Source organism: Mandrillus leucophaeus, unplaced genomic scaffold, assembly GCF_000951045.1.
Source record: "Mandrillus leucophaeus isolate KB7577 unplaced genomic scaffold, Mleu.le_1.0 Scaffold329, whole genome shotgun sequence".
Taxonomy (NCBI): Eukaryota; Metazoa; Chordata; class Mammalia; order Primates; family Cercopithecidae; genus Mandrillus; species Mandrillus leucophaeus.
The window spans coordinates 1,515,482-1,536,068 of record NW_012103465.1 but is presented as its reverse complement, the minus strand read 5'-3'; the positions used below and the strand labels follow the sequence as shown (position 1 = coordinate 1,536,068).

The 20,587-nt window shown below is 36.3% G+C and overlaps 1 protein-coding gene across 3 annotated transcripts in view; it reads left to right on the top strand.

Moving 5' to 3' along the window:
• Positions 1–20,587, top strand: part of RFX3 (regulatory factor X, 3 (influences HLA class II expression)) — a 309,220-nt gene that overhangs the window by 125,451 nt on the left and 163,182 nt on the right. For all 3 annotated transcript variants that reach the window (XM_011988353.1, XM_011988354.1, XM_011988356.1), the window contains one exon: positions 2,167–2,291. In XM_011988353.1, the coding sequence (XP_011843743.1) occupies positions 2,175–2,291 (117 nt within the window). In that variant the 5' untranslated portion in view covers positions 2,167–2,174. The remainder of the gene's footprint in view (positions 1–2,166; positions 2,292–20,587) is intronic.

The following is a 20,587-nucleotide window of genomic DNA, read 5'->3' as shown; positions in this document are numbered from 1 at the left end:
ACAGGCCCTGGTGTGTGATGTTTCCCTTCCTGTGTCCAAGTGTTCTCATTGTTCAGTTCCCACCTATGAGTGAGAACATGCGGTGTTTGGTTTTTTGTCCTTGCAATAGTTTGCTGAGGATGATGGTTTCCAGCTGCATCCATGTCCCTACAAAGGACATGAACTCATCCTTTTTTATGGCTGCATAGTATTCCATGGTGCATATGTGCCACATTTTCTAATCCAGTCTGTCATTGATGGACATTTGGGTTGGTTCCAAGTCTTTGCTACTGTGAATAGTGCTGCAATAAACATATGTGTGCATGTGTCTTTATAGCACCATGATTTCTAAGCCTTTGGGTATAGACCCAGTAATGGGATTGCTGGGTCAAATGGTATTTTTAGTTCTAGATCCTTGAGGAGTTGCCACACTGTCTCCTACAATGGTTGAACTAGTTTACAGTCCTGCCAACAGTGTAAAAGTGTTCTGTTTCTCCACATCCTCTCCGGTAACTGTTGTTTCCTGACTTTTTAATGATCGCCATTCTAATTTGTGTGAGATGGTGTCTCATTGTGTTTTTGATTTGCATTTCTCTGATGGCCAGTGATGATGAGTATTTTTTCGTGTGTCTGTTGGCTGCATAAATGTCTTCTTTTGAGAAGTGTCTGTTCATATCCTTCACCCACTTTTTGATGGGGTTTTTTTTCCTTGTAAATTTGTTTGAGTTCTTTGTAGATTCTGGATATTAGCCCTTTGTCAGATGAGCAGATTGCAAAAATTTTTTCCCATTCTGTAGGTTGGTTGCCTATTCACTCTGATGGCAGTTCTCTTGCTGTGCAGAGGCTCTTTAGTTTAATTAGATCCCATTTGTCAATTTTGGCTTTTGTTGCCATTGCTTTTGGTGTTTTAGACATGAAGTCCTTGCCCATGCCTATTTCCTAAATGGTATTGCCTAGGTTTTCTTCTAGGGTTTTTATGGTTTTAGGTCTAACATTTAAGTCTTTAATCCATCTTGAATTAATTTTTGTGTAAGGTGTAAGGAAGGGACCCAGTTTCAGCTTTCTACAGATGGCTAGCCAGTTTTCCCAGCACCATTTATTAAATAGGGAATTCTTTCCCCATTTCTTGCTTTTGTCAGGTTTGTCAAAGATCAGATGGTTGTAGATGTGTGGTATTATTTCTGAGGGCTCTGTTCTGTTCCATTAGTCTATATCTCTGTTTTGGTACCAGTACCATGCTGTTTTGGTTACTGTAGCCTTGTAGTATAGTTTGTAGTCAGGTAGTGTGATGCCTCTAGCTTTGTTCTTTTGGCTTAGGATTGACTTGGCAATGTGGGCTCTTTTTTGGTTCCATATGAACTTTGAAGTAGTTTTTTCCAATAATGTGAAGAAAGTCATTGGTAGCTTGATGGGGATGGCATGGAATGTTTTTCCATTTGTTCGTGTCCTCTTTTATTTCATTGAGCAGTGGTTTATAGTTCTCCTTGAAGAGGTCCTTCACATCCCTTTAAGTTGGATTCCTAGGTATTTTATTCTCTTTGAAGCAATTGTGAATGGGAATTCACTCATGATTTGACTCTCTGTTTGTTTTAAGTTGGAAAGGACCTTAGAAATGATTTACTCTAAATTATGCTCTGGTGACATCCTGACAGCCTATAAAAGTGTCTAGAAAGTAGAATTCGTGACATTTACATCAAACAAAACCGGAGTGGGGAGTCGAATATAGTCCATAGAAGGCGAATTTCCAAATCTATGTCTTTTATCTTCTGATATGCTCTCCCAGGTGGCTTATTGGTAGTTTTATCTTCTGATATGCATTCCCAGGTGGCTTATTGGCTTATAAGAGCATTTTGACATAATTTTGGATGATAGTTTATGAAGGGATTTAAACAATTTGTAACAGATGAGATAGAAGGTAGCTTTCAATGAAATTTAACCCAGATAGTCTCAGGATAAGTGGTGCTAATGGGAATTTTTTTAAAGAACGTGGATAAGTAATTTTCTGTATTTATTAAGTGGTCAAAATGACTATATACATATGTGCATGGACTGTCATGGTAGTATGTTGGGATAAGAGGTATAAGAGTTGAAAGTTAGTTTTAGTATAGGATTTTAAGAACAATTGTAAGGAAGCTAGTCATGGAGGAGTAACATTTTAAACTTTAATTTCATTTTAATCTGTTTCAGAGACCATCATGCAGACATCAGAGACTGGGTCAGACACAGGCTCGACAGTGACCTTACAAACTTCGGTGGCTAGTCAAGCAGCAGTGCCTACGCAGGTGGTACAGCAAGTACCAGTACAACAACAGGTAAGGAGCTGCTGAACTTAGATAAGATGCTGTTACTTTCATTATATTGGCTGTCCAACATACCTGTATCCAAAGATTATTTGGACTTTACTGTCTTGCTATGACAGGCATACTTCAGTTTTTAGGTTCATTCAGCAAATGTTTCTTGAGCATTTCTTGGATATGCCAGCTTCTTTCTGTGCTAGGCTATAGGGATACAAAAATGAATACTTAAGTTACAATCTCTATTCTCAAACAGCCTGTCTTGACTCCTGAAATGAGTTATTTTTTCTGACATGACCACCCAAAGTTTTCTCCTTCTCTTCGCTCCCCATTGTTTATCACAACTTTCTATTTCTTTTGTATTGAAATGTCAGCAATATTATTCATTATTAGGTGGCTCACAGTAGTACTTAATAGGATGTATGTACCTTCCAGGCAGGGATTTTGCCTTTGTGGTATTTTAGAAAGTGCCTTGGCATTAGGTGGCTGATAAATACTGTTGAATGAAAATAGAATAATCTTAAAGGTCTGGAGATCTGACTCATGCCATTTAAAAGTTGGAAGCGAATTTATCATCAGATATTTACTACAGGTCTTATTCATATGCAGGGCAGTTGACTTGTTTTGGAAAGATACTGACAAAGTAATGCTGTTCATGTATGTGGATTGTGAACACACTGGCCTGTGATTTCTTCTAAAGAGTGGTGAGAACATAAGTGAGAAAGATCATATGTCATATAACATTATCTTGAGATTCAAGATTTGCCTATAATTTCTTAGTATTAAAGAGACTCTTTAGCAAACGTTGCTCTTACAATTATAAATAAGTGGTTAGGGAGAAGGATATAGATGGGTTATAGATGATGAAGGACATTTTTGTAAATGATAGATACAAGGTTATATTCTTTAAAGGATATAGAATTGGGTTGGGCAGGGAGTGTGGTGGAATCGTACAGAAGTCATTGGCTTTTGGGATAAGTAAAGACATCTGAAATAATCGTTTTGTGTTTTATTCTTTTTGTTTGTTTGTTTTTTGAGATAGGAGTCTTGCTGTCTCCCAGGTTGGAGTGCAGTGGCGCGGTCTCGGCTCACTGCAAGCTCCGCCTCCCGGGTTCACCCCATTCTTCTGCCTTAGCCTCCCAAGTAGCTGCGACTACAGGGGCCCGCCACCACGCCCGGCTAATTTTTTGTATTTTTAGTAGAGATGGGCTTTCACCGTGTTAACCAGGATGGTCTCGATCTCCTGACCTCGTGATCTGCCCGCCTCGGCCTCCCAAAGTGCTGGGATTACAAGCGTGAACCCCTGCACCTGGCCGTTTTGTGTTTATTTTTTAGACATTAAAAAAAAAAAATCTTAGCATACTCTACCATATATACATATACATCTTTCCCATCCCACAAGCTCCCAGTTTATTCGATTGAACTATATGTAGTTTTGATCTTTAAACAGTGTTACATGTTTCAATCTATTGCTTATGCTTCTTTTATTTCTTTTAAACATATTCTGTCTTTTTTAAAATTACAGATCCAGAGGATACATATGCAGGTTTGCTTTATGGATAAATTACATAATGGTGGGGTTTGGGCTTCTAGGGTACCCATTACCCAGATGGCGAACATTGTACCCAATCGGTAATTTTTCAACACTTATCCCCTTTCCACCCTCTCTCCTTTTAGAGTCCCCAGTATCTATTATTGTCATCTGTATGTCCATGTGTACCCGTTGTTTAGTGCCCACATTATTGGTTATGTTTTTATCTTTTTATATATTTTTTAACCATTAAAAATGAGTCCTCAAAATGGTGATTTAAAAGGCTCTGCTATTAGTAATGCCATCACCAATTTTAAGACTCCAAACCGTATTGAGAAAGGGATAGCTTATGTCATGTCATCCAAAGAGCAAGTAAAGAACAATGCAGACATTGTTATAACTAACTTTTAAAAGGTAACAGTTATCTTTTTAAAGGCAATGTTGAACATTTAACTCACTCTGGTTTTCATCTCTATGGAAGAATGGTTTTGAGAGAGTGCCTATCACTAACAAGAGTGTGATGAAAATGGTGTTCCTATCTCCAGAAGGTGCCTTCTGTAAACATGAAAAAAGTTTTCTTTTTATTGAATTTACATATTATCAAATATTTACACCAGGTCTTAATAGGTCATATAATAGTGTAAAGAGTCGAAAAATTTCGCACAGTTTGTTATTTTAAAAATATGGTCTTTAACCTTCCCCGTTCTCCCACAAACCACTCCTCATAGGCAACTACACTGACTTCTTTAAGCTTGTTATTTTGATATTTACTTCCATTTACTTAAAGATAATATACATATTTTACTGCATCTTGAATTTTTAGTTTTAAGCATTTAAAGCATTATCTTAGCATACTCTTCTTCTGGTCCCTAACACACAAACACACAACCTGACCCACCCGCCCACCCTTCAGATTCCTCATGTTCTTGACAGATCGAACCGTATTTTTTTTTATGTACAAAAACAATAATTTCATATGTCTCAATCTATGTTATGTTTTAATTTTAGTAAATAAGTATTCAGTGTTTACACTACCATGATATATAAATGCTTTTCAAATCCAGCCTTGTAGTAAGCATTGATTACCTTCCTTTCCCGTAAAACTCATTTATTTTTCTTAGATTTAATGATTGTGTTTCTTCTGGTTTGCAGGATTGTCATGGACAAGCCAAACACCAATTTGATTTCTGATCTTTTTTATGTGGTTTATGTGATTTTTTTTCTCTGAAACTTTGTAGAATATTTGAAATTCCAGTTTTATGAACTTTTTGATGATGTGCATTGATGCGGGCCTATTTTCAAATACTGTGCTAGAACCTTTGATGGGCCATTTCAGTCTGGACATTCATGCTTTTTCATTTCTGGGAAACTTTATTCAGTTTTTTCATTTGTGATTCCCTCCCCCTCTGTTTTCTTGTGTTTTTCACTTTCTGGACTTTTTTTGTTCTATTTTCAATTTCATTGTTCAGCCTTTCTATTATTTTTAAATTCTATCAGTTTTTTTTTTTAATTTTCAAGAACTTTAAAAAAGTTCCTGTGTGTTCCTTTTCGTAATATTATGTTTTATTTCATGGTTTTCTTTTTCCTCTCTGAAGATACTAATTTGTTTTAAGTTGTTGAATTTTTTTTTCTCTTTATCTTGTCTCTTTTAAGGTACCCTATTCTGTTTTCTTTTGTTTTTTACTATGTCTCTGTCTTTCATGTTAACAGCTTTTCTCTGATGTCTGATAATCTGTGGGTGTTTATCCATATTTTAAAATGTGGGTATAAGATACTGATTTGAATGTATGAGTGAGTCTTATTGACTTCAAAATGGGGTCATCTCACTGACGAGGCTTTTTAATTAAGAACCCTCTGATGTTCAGTATCTTTGTTTTTCCTCTTTGGCTGGTCAATTTTTTTAAGAAGACTTGTCCAACTTCCTGCCTAGTAGGGGAATGCTTGGCTGCCTGGGAGCTGAGTTGGGGAAAGAGTTGGGTATTTATTGCACTAATTTAATTAATCTTTCTCTTTTTTCATGTGATATTACCCGTGCTTGGTATTCCTCAATGCAGAGATTAAACCAAAGAACAAACTCCAAACATTTTACTAAAGTTAGGGAAGGCCAGTCACCTTACTGCATAGGGGTTGGTAGAGGGAGCCTGATTGCTTCTTAAATAGAATCACGTTTTATATTAAATACATATTAAAAACAAAAAATTGGATTTCTGTCAGAAGTGGAAAATCAGTGTCACTAACCATAAATAGAAGATTATACATACACACCCTCACCACCCCCCCGCAACACTTCAATCTTGACCTCATAAAAATTAATCTTGTGTACACCTGGACCACACTTTGGAAAAAACATTGTACTGTACCATATGGCTCACCCCCAAGCAGGCATATTTTTCAGTTCCTCAAGTTAGCTTTTTCTTCTGGGACATTCAAGGCAGGTGATACCTTATATTCCTTTACACCAAGCAAAGAAGGTGAGAACTCTCATTTTCTTTTTGTCAACAAAGTGTTTTATTTCATGCAGTTTTTTGTTGTGATATTTGCCTGGAGACCCTTGTTATGTTGTCCTCCCAGAATTATTTGGAAGCCTGTTTTTCTTCTTTGTCATTATTATTATTTTTTTTTCTTAAGTAGAACAGTGTTAGGTTTAAGCTCCCGAGTATATTCCAGCGGTATCCCTGTGGATGTAAATTGTCTATAACTGACAAGATTAGTGCTGTAATTCCTTACTCCTCTGACATGCCTATAATGTTTGAATTGTTAATGTGCTGCTGTTATCTTGGGTTTGCAAACTATAGTAAAATCCTTTAAAAGTTTCTAGCTTTTGTTACTGACCCGTAATGGATATAGCAATTATGATATTGATGTCAAAGGTAGTTACTTCTATTGATTCAATTTTTCATTGTAACTTTGCTTTGTCGATTTTGACATAAAGAGAAAGTTTATAGCTAATGTTTTAAAATTTTGAGACATTTCAATATTATATATAGGTTGATGCAAAAGTAATTGTGGTTTTTGCCATTAATTTTAATTTAATTTTTGCACCAACCTAATATACTAGAATGATGAGTGTATTAGTCCATTTTCATGCTGGTAATAAAGACATATGTGAGACTGGGTAATTTATATAGGAAAAAGCACTTAAGGGACTTACAATTCCATGTGACTGGGGAGGCCTCACAATCATGGCACAAGGCAAGGAGGAACAAGTCACGTCTTACACAGATGGCAGCAGGTCAAGAGAGAGAGCTTTTGCAGGGAAACTCCCATTTCTCAAACCATCAGATCTCATAAGACTTATTCACTATCATGAGACCAGCACAGAAAAGACTTGCCCTCATGAGTCAGTTACCTCCCACAACATGCAGGAAATGTGGGAATTACAATTCAAGATGAGACTTGGGTGGGGTCATAGCCAAACTATATCATTCCACCCCAGCCCCTCCCACATCTCATGTGCTCAAATTTCAAAACCAATCATGCCTTCCCAACAGTCCCCCAAAGTCTTTACTTATTTCAGCATTAACTCAAAAGTCCACAGTCCGAAGTCTCATCTGAGACAAGACAAGTCCTTTCTGCCTATGAGGCTGTAAAATTAAAACAAGTTAGTTACTTCCTAGATATGATGGGGGTACAGGCATTGGGTAAATGCAGCCATTCCAGATGGAAGAAACTGGCCAAAACAAATGGGCTACAGGCCCCATGCAAGTTTGAAATCCAGTGGGGCAGTCAAATCTTAAAGCTCCAAACGATCTCCTTTGACTCCATGTCTCACATCCAGGTTATGCTGATACATGAGGTGGGTTCCTATGGTCTTGGGAAGTTCTGCTCCTGTAGCTTTGCAGGCTACAACCTCCCTCCTGGCTACTTTCATGGACTAGTCTTGAGTGTTTGCGGCTTTTGCACGTGCACAGTTCAAGCTGTCAGTGGATCTGTCATTCTGGGGTCTGGAGGACCGATGTATCAGGTGAACCAACTCCCAATATTTCGATGTAAGTTCTTTCTATTTTCCCTAAGTGTCAACCGGTCTGAGAAATAAAGAGAAAGAGTACAAAGAGAGGAATTTTACAGCTGGGCTGCTGGGGGTGACATCACATATCGGAGAGTCTGTGATGTCCCCTGAGACGCAAAACCAGCAGGTTTTTATTAACGACATTAAAAGGAGAAGGAGATGTACAAACAGGGAGTAGGTCACAAAGATCACATGCTTTAAAGGGCAATAAAGATCACAAGGCAAAGGGCAAAACAAAGATCACAAGGCAATGGGCAAAACAAAGATCACAAGGCAATGGGCAAAATTAGAATTACTAATGAGGGTCTATGTTCAGCTGTGCACATATTGTCTTGATAAACATCTTAAACAACAGAAAACGGTTTGAGAGTAGAGAACCGTTCTGACCTCAAATTTACCAGGGCAGGATCTTTTCCCCACCCTATAAGCCTGAGGGTACTGCAGGAGACTATGGCGTATTTCAATCCTTATTTCAACTGCATAAGACAGACACTCCCAGAGCAGCCATTTATAGACCTCCCCCAGGAATGTGTTCCTTCCCCAGGGTATTAATTAATATTCCATGCTGGGAAAAGAATTCAGCGATATCTCTCCTACTTGCACATCCAATTATAGGCTCTCTGCAAGAAGAAAAATATGGCTCTATTCTGCCCAACCCTGCAGGCAGTCAGACCTTATGGTTATCTTCCCTTGTTCCCTGAAAATCGCTGTTATTCTGTTATTTTTCAAGGTGCACTGATTTCATATTGTTCAAACACACATGTTTTACAATCAGCTTGTACAATAGTGGTCCTGACATACATTCTCAATTTATGAAGATAACAGGATTAAGAGATTAAAGTAAAGACGGGCCTAAGAAATTATAAGAGTATTATTTGGGAGTATTATTTGGGAACTGGTAAATGTCCATGAAATATTCACAATTTATGTTCAGAGATTGCAGTAAAGACAGGCATAAGAAATTATAAAAGTATTAATTTTGGGAACTGATAAATGTCCATGAAATCTTCACAATTTATGTTCAGAGACTGCAGTAAAGACAGGCATAAGAAACTATAAAAGTATTAATTTTGGGAACTGATAAATGTCCATGAAATCTTCACAATTTATGTTCCTCTGCCACGGCTCCAGCCGGTTCCTCCGTTTGGGGTCTCTGACTTCCCACAACACAGATGCCCTCTTATCACAGCTCCAGTAGGTGGTACCTCAGTAGGGAATCTGTGTGGGGAATCCTACCTGACATTTCCCTTTCACACTGTCCTAGCAGAGGTTCTCCATGAGGACTCTGCTCCTACAGCAAACTTCTGCCTAGACATCCAGGTGTTTTCATACATCTTCTAAAATCTAAAATCTAGGCAGAGGTTCTCCAACTTCAGTTCTTGACTTCTGTGCACTAGCAGGCTCAACACTATGTGGAAAGTTGCCAAGGCTTGAGGCTTGCACCCTCTGAAGCCACCACCCGAGCTCTGTGTTGGTCCCTTTCAGTCAAGAATGTCTTGGTGATTACCATTCGGCTCCTCATTACTTATGCAAATTTCTACAGCTGACTTGAATTTCTCCTCAGAAAATGGGAATGTCTTTTCTGTTGCATTGTGAGGCTGCAAATTTACCAAACATTTATATTGTTTCCCTTTTGAAACTGAATGCCTTTAACAGCACCCAAGAATCAAATCTTAAATGCATTGCTGCATAGAAACTTCTTCCACCAGATACCCTAAACCATCTCTCTCAAGTTCAAAGTTCCATGAATCTCTAGGGCAGGGGCAACATGGTGTCAGTCTCTGCTAAAACATAACAAGAGTCACCTTTTTCCAGTTCCCAATAAGTTTATCATCTGCATCTGAGACCACCTCAGCCTGAATTTCATAGTCCATATCATTATCAGCATTTTGGTCAAAGCCATTCAACAAGTCTCTAGGGAGTTCCAAACTTTCTCACATTTTCCTGACTTCTTCTGAGTTCTCCAAACCGTTCCAACCTCTACCTGTTACCCAGTTCCAAAGTCACTTCTACATTTTTGGGTATCTTTTCAGCAGTGCCCCACTTTACTGGTACCAATTTACTGTACCACCCCTCATGATTCAATCACCTCCCACAGGGTTGCTCCCAAGACATGTGGGAATTGTGGGAGTTATAATTCAAGATGAAATTTGGGTGGAGACACAGCCAAACCATATCAGTGAGAAACCAGAAAATTTCAGGATTCCAGTGTTACACACTTCTTCTGTTTCTTCAAAGCCATAAGACTTCTAATTTCACTGTGTAGTAAGTACTGAATAAAACAATTCTAAAATTGTTTTTATGGTTTTTTGTTTATTTTATATGACCTCAAGTATCCATTTGTCACACTTTCTTAGACAATATGGTTCAAGGATAGAGAATTCTGAACAGAGAATAGCAAGATCTTACTATGTACAGGGCAAATGTTACTTACCTGAAATACCTGGGAACAGAAGTACTTTTGCTTTGGAATTTTTTTCAGATTGTGGAATATTTGCAATATACATGATGAGAGATCTTGGGGGTGGCACCTGGCATTAAACATGAAATATATGTCTTTTTATGTATACCTTATACACATATCCTGAGGATGATTTCAAACAATATTTTAAGTAATTTTGTGCAGCCTATTACTTGAGGTCGGGTGTGGAATTTTCTTCTTGTGGTATCATACTGGCACTCAAAAAGTTTAGAATTTTGGAGCATTTCAGCGTTTTGATTTTTGGATTAGGGATACTCAATCTGAAATGCTATATGAAATTTCCTGTCTTTTCATTATCTCACAGAACATCGTAGAATCTTATTTCCAGATACAGACATTGTTGTCCAATTCAATAAAATCGATAAAAATATCTTTAGTATTTTGACTAGGAACTCAAAATTTGATATTACCCGTCTTATCATCTTTATAAAGACTTTTTGGACTGATGGGTCTCTATAGAATATAACTAGCAATGGATTGCTCCTTCTCAATCTTCATTCTTGAATGATTCAGTAAAGAGTTTCTTGTAGATTTTCGTTGTTCTTCATTTTATGCCCCAACCTAGGAGATTGTCTAACCCCTGCTTGTCCTAGAACTGAGTTAAACATCCAGGAGAAAGACAAAGGAAAATGTCTTCCTGCTATTCCATAGCCAGCCAGATTAGTTTTATTTTCAAGGTAGAACTTTGAAAGAAGTCAGAACTTTTATTCCTTGTTATAGTCTTGGGCTCCAGGTATTCCACAAGTACTGCTAACATCGAGGATAATTTCTAAACCATCTTGACCACGGCTCTAAGATTTTTTTTTTCTCCTTTTTAGGTTTTTCAGTTTTAACTGCCTTCGCAACAGAAGTCTTCCTCTGTGCTACCTCTGTCTGTCTTACCTCTTTCTTGGAGAAGGGCACAAATCTTTCTATCTCAAAATGAGCAAATGTATTGTCTCTATATTGTTTCTTCTAAATGTAACACGTAAGGTACAGTGGAACCCTGGGGTTGAGGGACTTCTATTGAATTCAAAGCCAGATTTTTTTTTTTTTCAAAGAAGCTTTCAATTTTGCTGAAATTCTTTTATTAGAAATTGTAGTCTTTACCTTTTCCTGCTAAGGGACTCAGAGAGTTTGTTTCTGGTAGATTTTTGGTTTGTAATTGGGATATTTGAAACCCCTTTTTATGCGATAAAAGCTCATTTCAAGACCATATTCAGGAAAGAACCTTTGTTTTTTCTATAAATTGCCTGAGTAGAATAGAAAAGGACACTTTGTTCATAATCTGAGTCATTAAAAGGAATAGGATAGCTAGTTGGCTATATTGGGTTCTTTTTGGTTGGTATCAGTCTGTCACACATTTACCCTTTCCACATAAAAGATGGTATATCCTGCAAACTGAGCATATTATCCTTGTGGTCAAAAAGATAAATGACATTTTCTTTGGGGAACAAATCTAACCAGAGTTGTAAATTAGGTTGCAGGAGAAGGGCAATCTTCAAGTAGGGTAAGTTTTAAATGAATAGCCTCCATTAGATCTCTTTATTTTGGGTATCTACAAAATGATCTGTTAATCTTTAGGAAATAGATTTTAGTAATTTAAGTTTAATATGAATACTTCTCAGATCCTCACATTCCTTAGACCATAGTTTCAATACTGTGTCATTTCCATCTTCACTTCTATTTGCCGTATTCTAAGTAGTATGTCATTACAACCAGCAAGAAACCCTGATAATTAGAATTATATCTATGATAAAGTTATTGCTGTGAAAACAATCAGTAGTGATTTTTTTAAATTGCCTATAGTTTGCTTAAATTCATAACAGAATATTCTCTTGGATCAAATTTTGATTAAAAAAATATCTTAGATGAATTTGTTAGTTTAGGGAGCTATGCCCAAGATAGTGCACTCCATCATTCTTGTCTTTATCTTTCTTTTCTGTTCAAGGTCAAGAGGTTTGCTTTCTGTGAATCCTAGCATTGATGGACATGAATAGAATTATTTTCATTTGAGACCATTATTTCATATAAGCAGCTGAAACAAAGGCATTTTTTTCTGGTTTGCTCTTATTTGGGACTTGATTCCCATTGGCTTGGTTCCCTGAGGGGGACAGTGTTCTCATAATTAAGATTGTGGCAGACATCCTGAAAGGTGGAGTTACATTTTAAAATGAATTCCAAATAAATGTCTTAAAAAAAAAAAAGACAATGATTTTAGCTCTTGGAAAGATTTATTTTTAGAACCAGAACTGCAAAATTTTGGTATCCAATATAAAGAAATAAGGTGTTTTGAAGGACCGTGCTGATTTACAATGGAAACAAATCTTGCTGTACCAATCTAATATTAAGGCCCTTTGGTTGTCCATCTCTACTGAATGTTTATGAAAATGAGAGCTGTACTATTTAAGTAGTTGAGTAATAGTATGCTTTGATTCTCTATTAAGTAATTTTAAAAATATTTTTTTATCCAGAGTTAGATCATCATGATCAGTTCTAGATACCATGTTCTAAGACGAATGTGCCAGGCACTATGCTAAATGCTGGGGTTTCTAAGGAAATTTGAGATGGTATTTGATGGGTAGGAAGCCAGCTTTTGAAGAAAATACAAGTTTGATGGAATTGGATACAAAGTGCTTAGGAGCAAAGATGGAAGATTGTCTTTGGGAGTGAGGGTCAGTAATGTGAAGGATGTGACTCTTGAGCTGCATGCTGAAGGAAAAGTTGGAATTCACAAGAAAAACAGACTGGTAGAAAGTATCTCTGGTCAAGGAAAGCATGAAAGATTTCAAGTGAAATAAGGCAATCTGTAAAGGTGAGTGGGAGAGGAACCTGGGAAGTGAGGGATATGGAACAGTGTTGCACAAGAGCCTCTTTGCAGAAGGTTGAATCAGATGACTCATTTGTGGTGCCTTCATATGTGTCCCCTCCCTAGCATTTTCATTTTCTTCCTACTCAGTTGACTTATTTCATTAGGTATTCCCCCACTGCCAGTTTTCCTGATAGAGATATCTGAACTTGCCTACTACATTTCCTTTCTGTATGTTCAGTTCTTAATCCTATGAAATTTGGATTCTGCCCATCCAACTATTGAAACGTGTGCACTTCTGAGCAAGCTAAATCCAACGTTATTCTCGAGGATCTTTCTGGATTTTTCTTTGACACTTGATACTATTGACTATTATCTCTCTTTTCTTCCATGGCTTCTGGGCTTCCTCTTGTATTTCTTTGAGGACTGCTTCATAAAGGGAAGCAGATTTTGTGGAAACTGAGTGGGCTTTATAGTTGGAAGATATAAATTCAAATCCTGACTCTAGCCCTTTTTACTTATATGACTGGGCAACTTATTGGCTTTTCTGAAACTCAAGTTTTCTTATCTATAAAATAGTTGTAACACTATCTTGTTCATTTTTAGCTAAAAATATTAAATAATACTTCTATTAAAATATTTAGGGTAGTAAATAAGCCTTTAATACATTTATTATTTTTTGCTATTATTATTTTCATTGTTATTATTAATAGTAGTAATAGTAGTAGAGTTCATGATCTTCTAATAAAAAAATTAGGAGTTTTTAAACTCCCTTTTTTGTAACATTGGCTTTTGGCCACTTTCTCTTTGCTCTCACTTTCAAGTAACTTATCCTCTGTAGCTATTTTAGTCTTCAAACCAGTGCTTCATTTTCTTTACTAGGCAAGAACTTTTCTTCCTCCTTCCTTGTATTGGACTGGATTAAGAGTCGAGGACGCTCAGACTCCAGATCAGAACCAACATCAACTTCATCTGATCTGCAGGGGTGGTGGTGGTGTCTTTCACTTTGAATAGGCACCCAGTGTAGTCATCAGTCATTTGAAAAAATGCCAGAAGATTTCTCAATAAAGATACCTCCACCATTTTATCTACCTCATAAAATATAATAGTTTTGGTTCAAGTGTGGCATTGTGATAGGATAGAAGACTTTAGGAAATTAGGGTGGAAATAATATATTATTATTTTAGATGACCTTATTGGAATTTGAGTTTCTAGTTAGAAGAGGCTTAAACTATTCCTGTAGTGCAACTATTCCCAAGGATGTCCCAGAGTTGAATTGCAAGGAGTTTTCTTTTCTTTCTTTATTTTTATTTTATTTTATTTTTTTTTTTTTGAGACAGGCTGGAGTGCAATGATGTGATCTCGACTCACTGCAACCTCTGCCTGCTGGGTTCAAGTGATTCTCCTGCCTCAGACTCTCGAGTAGCTGGGATTACAGGTGCACACTACCATGCCCAGCTAATTTTTGTGCTTTTAGTAGAGACAGGGTTTCGCCATGTTGGCCAGGCTGGTCATGAACTCCTGACCTCAGGTGATCTGCCCGTCTTCGCCTCCCAGAGTTCTCAGATTACAGGCATGAGCCACTGCACCAAGCAAGGAGTTTTCTTCTTCAACAAATCACTTACTGTGTAAGACTATGTATAGACTTACATTAGTTGATTCCATAGTTTTGTTCTTGGAGACATGTAATTTCTTTCCTATTAATATCTAATTTGTCTATCAAACTATCAATTTTAACATTAGTACTTTTTTTTGCTGGGAAAATTCAATGTGTCCTATAAAATGTTTTACATGAGTAGAAAATAGAAAACTTTAGGATAACTGGCACCTGCACTTAGATATAATTTGAATAGTTTGCAACGTAATTTAAACAGAACACCTACCTTTTGCCACAGCAAATTAGAGGAATTATTTATGTGTGCTAAAAATACACCCTCATTCTAACAGATCGCAATGTATGGCTGAGTCTGTTTGTCATCAGTGTATGAAAGAAAGGGAAACTTTAAGGTCCAGATCAAATTTGTCATTTATAGTATGAACTGGTCGAGGAAGTTTCCCCAGAGGGACTGACTTTTAAGCTAAGGTTTGAGGAATAGAGGTAACAGTGAGGGAATAAAAGAGAGTGTTTATTCAGGGAAGTGTGTGTATGAAGACCTGGCACAAGAGAGGAGCTGGTGGGTTTGTGGAGTTGAAACAGAGTCTGTATGGCTGGGGGAGAGCATGGGAGGGGTGAGTGATAAGAGTTGAAGTAGGGTGTTAGGTGGCACCTGAACAGGTGTCTTGGTATCTTCAGCTTATGAATAATATTTCCGTCTGTACTATAAGGTATTTAAGTTTTCAATAATAGCTATCATTTTGAATTTACCTACCATTTTACTTCTGTCAGAAGTCCAATTGAAACAATGGATCATAGTAATAGAAGCTACCATCTACTGAGCATCTTACTATGTGCCATTCCCTATGCTTAATCCACAGCTCATTATTTCTCAAGCTTAAAACAACCCTATAAGGTAATTGGTATTATCTGCCTTTTATGGATGAGGAAACTTGGCCTAAAGGAATTTAAATAACTTGTTTTGGATAAACAAGTCTTATGTTTGGTCTTGACAGCCTGTGCTTGTATTTGAGAGGTATACTCCAAGGCAGTAATTAGAAAATGAATGTGTGTGAGCTTGATGTTACATTGCTTTCAGGAGTGGGGCACATATTATCTGTTTAGCAAATGATTCTTTTTTTCAAAGGCTCTTTCATGAAACCAGTAAATACTTGGCCAGTAGTAAATGCTCAGTATGAATTGGAGAAATATATTAAATAATGGAAACACTGAGGTATTCTGATAGCATCATTGTGTACGTGGAAGGGAAAGGACTTGGGCCTTCCTTGCTAGTTTCCACTTGCCCCTGATAGCAGCTCTTGCCATGCCTTTGTGGAACCTCTAGGGATTTATGGAATACAGTTTGAGAATCATCTCTCCTGGATTCTTCTGTAGCCAAGTGAATTGGTCATCAAAAAATTTCAACGTCTATATCAAATTGAACCGTTATATCAGAGGGTTAATTTAATGGAACACTTACTTTCCTGTCCCTGAAAATTAAGTATTGTACCTTTTTTAAAATGCAGGGCTGATTTTAGAAATAGATGCACAAGTTATGCCTTTGTATTTTCTTTGAAAATGTGTGTTGAAGGTTTTACATATCTTCTAGAATTTATCAGGCTTTCCACTTACCAGAAACCCCCATCCCCATGCAGAACACTCTCTCCCTGCCTCAAACAAAACAAAACAAAACCAAACTTGTGTTGACATCAGTCAAACCGTTTCTGAAAAGACTCTGATGGTTCATTTTCCTTACAGCCCTTATGAACTGATAGGCTTTCTATTTAGAGCAAACTGGAGCCTCTCTCTTTGTCCTGGCTGCCTAGTAGCTCATTGCTAAGTCTTAAGTCTAATATTTTAACTAACATACCTTGCTGTAGCCCTTTTTTTTGGCCAAGAGTCATTCTCAAGTCACCTGACTTCATGAGCTTTCAAGCTCTACTTCCAGAGATAAAGCAGTCAAATGAATTAAACAAGATAAGCTGTTAAGTGCTATAAGCCCTCTGACAGCAGTACTAAACATGGCAGCCCCATGGCAAAGAACATAATATACTTTATGTCAAGATGGATTAATTTTAGCTCTGTCAATCACTATGCATTATCAAGAAGTGTCACAAGCAAAAGTAGGAAAGCAAAGAAGAGCACCCAGGATATAAAGGAGTTTGTTTGTTTTTTTTTTTTTTTTTTTTTTGAGCAAAATAACTAGCAAATTTTAAAACGTGGTCCTTGAACCTCCTATGCCCTGTCTAAACTCAGACTCTAAGTATGAACATCAATAAATATAGAACCTTAAAAAAAGAGGGAAAAATGGTAAAATCCATGTAGTAAAATATTAGCAACCAAGTAATCTGTGGAAAGGAGTGTTTTGTATAATTCTTGCAATTTTTCTGGGCATCTGAAGTTGTATTAGAAGAAGAACATCTTAAAATAAATAACTTTGCCAATCTGAAATAAGTTTAAAAAGTGGCAATATGAACTACTAATAAATTATAGTCAATAGACATAGGTGTTTATTTAGTATTTTATCTTTAAGTAAATGAAAACTGAAAGTTTGCCTTATGTATTCTAAGCAATATGAGCTCTTTAAAAAGGTATCCAGTTTAAACCACTTTATTGTCACCTAGAAAATCATCTAGAGAAAAATGAATTCTGAGGTTTTGCCTGATTTTCTCTACATTTCCCATCAACTCTTGTCTTGATAATTACTGTCAAGAAAATAAATTTGTCTGAAAAACACATAAAACAGATGATAGTTAAGAATTACAGGTACTCTAAAGGACTATTTTTAAAACAGGTCTGTATAAGGAATTAGTGGTACAATTGGACTACTTCACAAACCTCATTGCTAGAAAATACAAACTAAATGATTCTCAAGAAAAAGACAAAAGCACTAAAAATTAGAAATTAGGTACTAAACTCAAAATTATGATTTGCCAGTTTGTGGCTTTGCTTTTTGTTTTAATTAGTAGGATATATATCCTAGTAGACTGAAGTCCCGCAGTTTCCACCCCAATCTCTAAGAAAACCTAGATTAATTAAATCAACTGATCAGCATTTTTTTAAAACTGTTAAACTCACCCAAATTCATATTATGATTGCCTATTAATTATTGAATGTGGGGCAGAACACAAATTTTTAAATTAAATACAAAGGTACAACTTTTCATCATTTTATAATTTTCTTAAATGTTGCTTTAAAATATTATCTTTTATTTCTGTAAAGTATAGTTTTAACAGGTGACTTTTAAAAGTAAGCCTCAGGCCAAGTGTGGTGGCATGTGCCTGTAGTCCCAACTACTTGGGAGGCTTAGGCAGGAAGATCACTGGAGCCCAGGAGTTGAAAACTGCTGTGAGCTATGATCACCACTGCATCTCTAGCCTGGGTGAGAGATTGAAGGGGGACACAGGAGATAGAGTGGAATCTGTTTTTCCCCTAACATATAATAAATTTATATATTAACCTCAAAGTGTCAAATGGAGAAAAATGGAACGTTCTCCAGTTGAAAAAACAAACAAACCAACAAAAAAAGGCTCAAAACTGAAAGTAGTAATATATATAACTTTTTATTTCTGGTTTACAGATTGGTCAAGCTGTTTCTCGTAAATCTACTTATCTAACCAAGGACATGATTTTTCATGATTTTTTTTTCTCTGTCTTCCTTTATTACTTGGAGTTTCTAGGTTATTAAGTGTTGATAGCTTTGGATCCTATTAAATCTGTGCTTTTTATTAGTAGTAATTTCAGCTATTTATAAATAGTAGGATTAAAGAAGAGAAATCAAGGAAAATATCTTACTTAAGAAAGTATGAAGAACAGAATTATATTATTAAATAAAAATGCTTATGAATATAATTAGGTTTAAAGAAGCATTGTCCCATTTGTGAATCTCAAGTTAACTTTGTATCTCATCATTAGCAGAATTAAACCGTAATACAGATTTACATGTTTCTTCTTGTTTGTAAACATATCTATGAAATCTGCATGTTGAATTGATAGAGCAAAATTATTTGTGAAGTTTTTTGGAAAGTAATACTAAATAAATTAATTTTACTTTGAACAAGCCTGAGCTTCAGATCCCAGTGATAACCTTTTTATGAATTTTTTTTTTATGGGACTGATAAGATCATCAGTTACAGTCCTGTTTATGACCATTCATAACATAATAATTCTATGAAAAGCCTTTTTACCAATAATATTTGGAATTTTTTTTTGGTCTTTGTTTTGGGCTTATTTTCAAGGCTTTTCCTTGAATTTGAGGTTCCCTTGACTTTGAGAGTTTGTTGCCTATGGGTTCATTGATTTCGTAGACAGTTACAATATTTAAAACTCGTGATTATGCTTAATTTTCCCAAGCACTTTTAGAAATACATTTTGAAAAATGGAGTGTTTCTTTAATTACTTTAATTAGATATTTAAAATATCTAATTTTTAAGATATCTATATTAGATGTAAAAATAGCAAAGCAAAAGTGCGTCAGAGAAGTTGAGAAACTTTATCATGGGAAAAAAGGGATCTAGAGAAGCTAGTGTAATAAAACAAATTCATACTCTTTAAATTTATAGCTCAGTATAAAAATGTTCAGTATAAAAATAGCATTACTAACAATGCTAATTAATTAGATGGTTATTAACTAATTGTGTTAAATCTAAGTAGACAATTTATTTCACGTGGAAAATATTGTTAATGTTTGAGCTTAAATTATATTTCTGTCTTTGTTTTGGTTGGTAGGTACTTCAAGTTAGCATTCAGTTAATGTGGTTTTTGTCCTGTTTCTTATGAAGCGGTAATAATATTGCCCTAAAATGTTAGAGATATGAACTAAAGGGATAGTGACTTGAATATGATCTAATGGGATGTAGGTGAATCAGAATCCCGGGTCTGTCACTTATAAGCTATATGGTGTTAAGCAAATCACTTCAACCTCCCTTAGCTCTACTTTTTATAATACTGGTTGAGCATCTGTTATGAGCCATGAACCTGTTTGGTGCTGTGATATAAAGAACTTTGATGTTAGGCCAAAGAGACTGGCAGGTAAACAGATGACATAGAGAATGGTAGTGCCTGAGGTATACATACAGGGATGTGGGAGCAAAGAGGTGACTCAGTTGATGGGAGGAGGAAACTGTGGGAAACTTTCTTGAGAGGGTGGTACTTCTTCAAGGTACCCCTCAGTCTTAGTTTTCTTATCTTTGAAATATAATTTGCCCATAATGAGGCTGGGTGCAGTGGCTCATGCCTGTAATCTCAGCACTCTGGGAGGCCAAGGCGGGTGGATCACCTGAGGTCAGGAGCTCAAGACCAGCCTGACCAACATGGTTACTAAAACCCCCATCTCTTCTAAATACAAAAAATTAGCCTGGCATGGTGGCGCATGCCGGTAATACCAGCTACTTGGGAGGCTGAGGCAGGAGAATCGCTTGAACCTGGGAGGCAGAAGTTGCAGTGAGCTGAGATCACACTATTGTACTCCAGCCTGGCGACAAGAGCAAAACTCTGTCTCAAAAATAAAAAATTAAAATTAAAAATAAATGAATAAATAAATAAATTGCCCATAAGTTATAAAGGTCAAATGAAAAAAAAATTGATGTAGTGGTGTTTTGCAAACTGCAAAGCGTTTTACAGATATAAGTACAAATTATTGATTTGTATGTCACATACTGTGCTAAGAACTGGAGATAGGCAAATGGCTGCAAAGAGTAGTGTTTCTCAAAGTGTAGTATATGGATATATTCTCAGTTATCTCCGTGTGTGTGTGCAGGTGTACGTGCTTGTTTAGATAAAATTTATAATGAAACTACAAATTGAATCTATTACTAAATGAGCTGAATAACCACATTATAACTGATATTGCCACTCAATTTCAGTGTATTTCGTATTTGCTTATGTTGTCTTTCCTTCTAGGTTGAACTA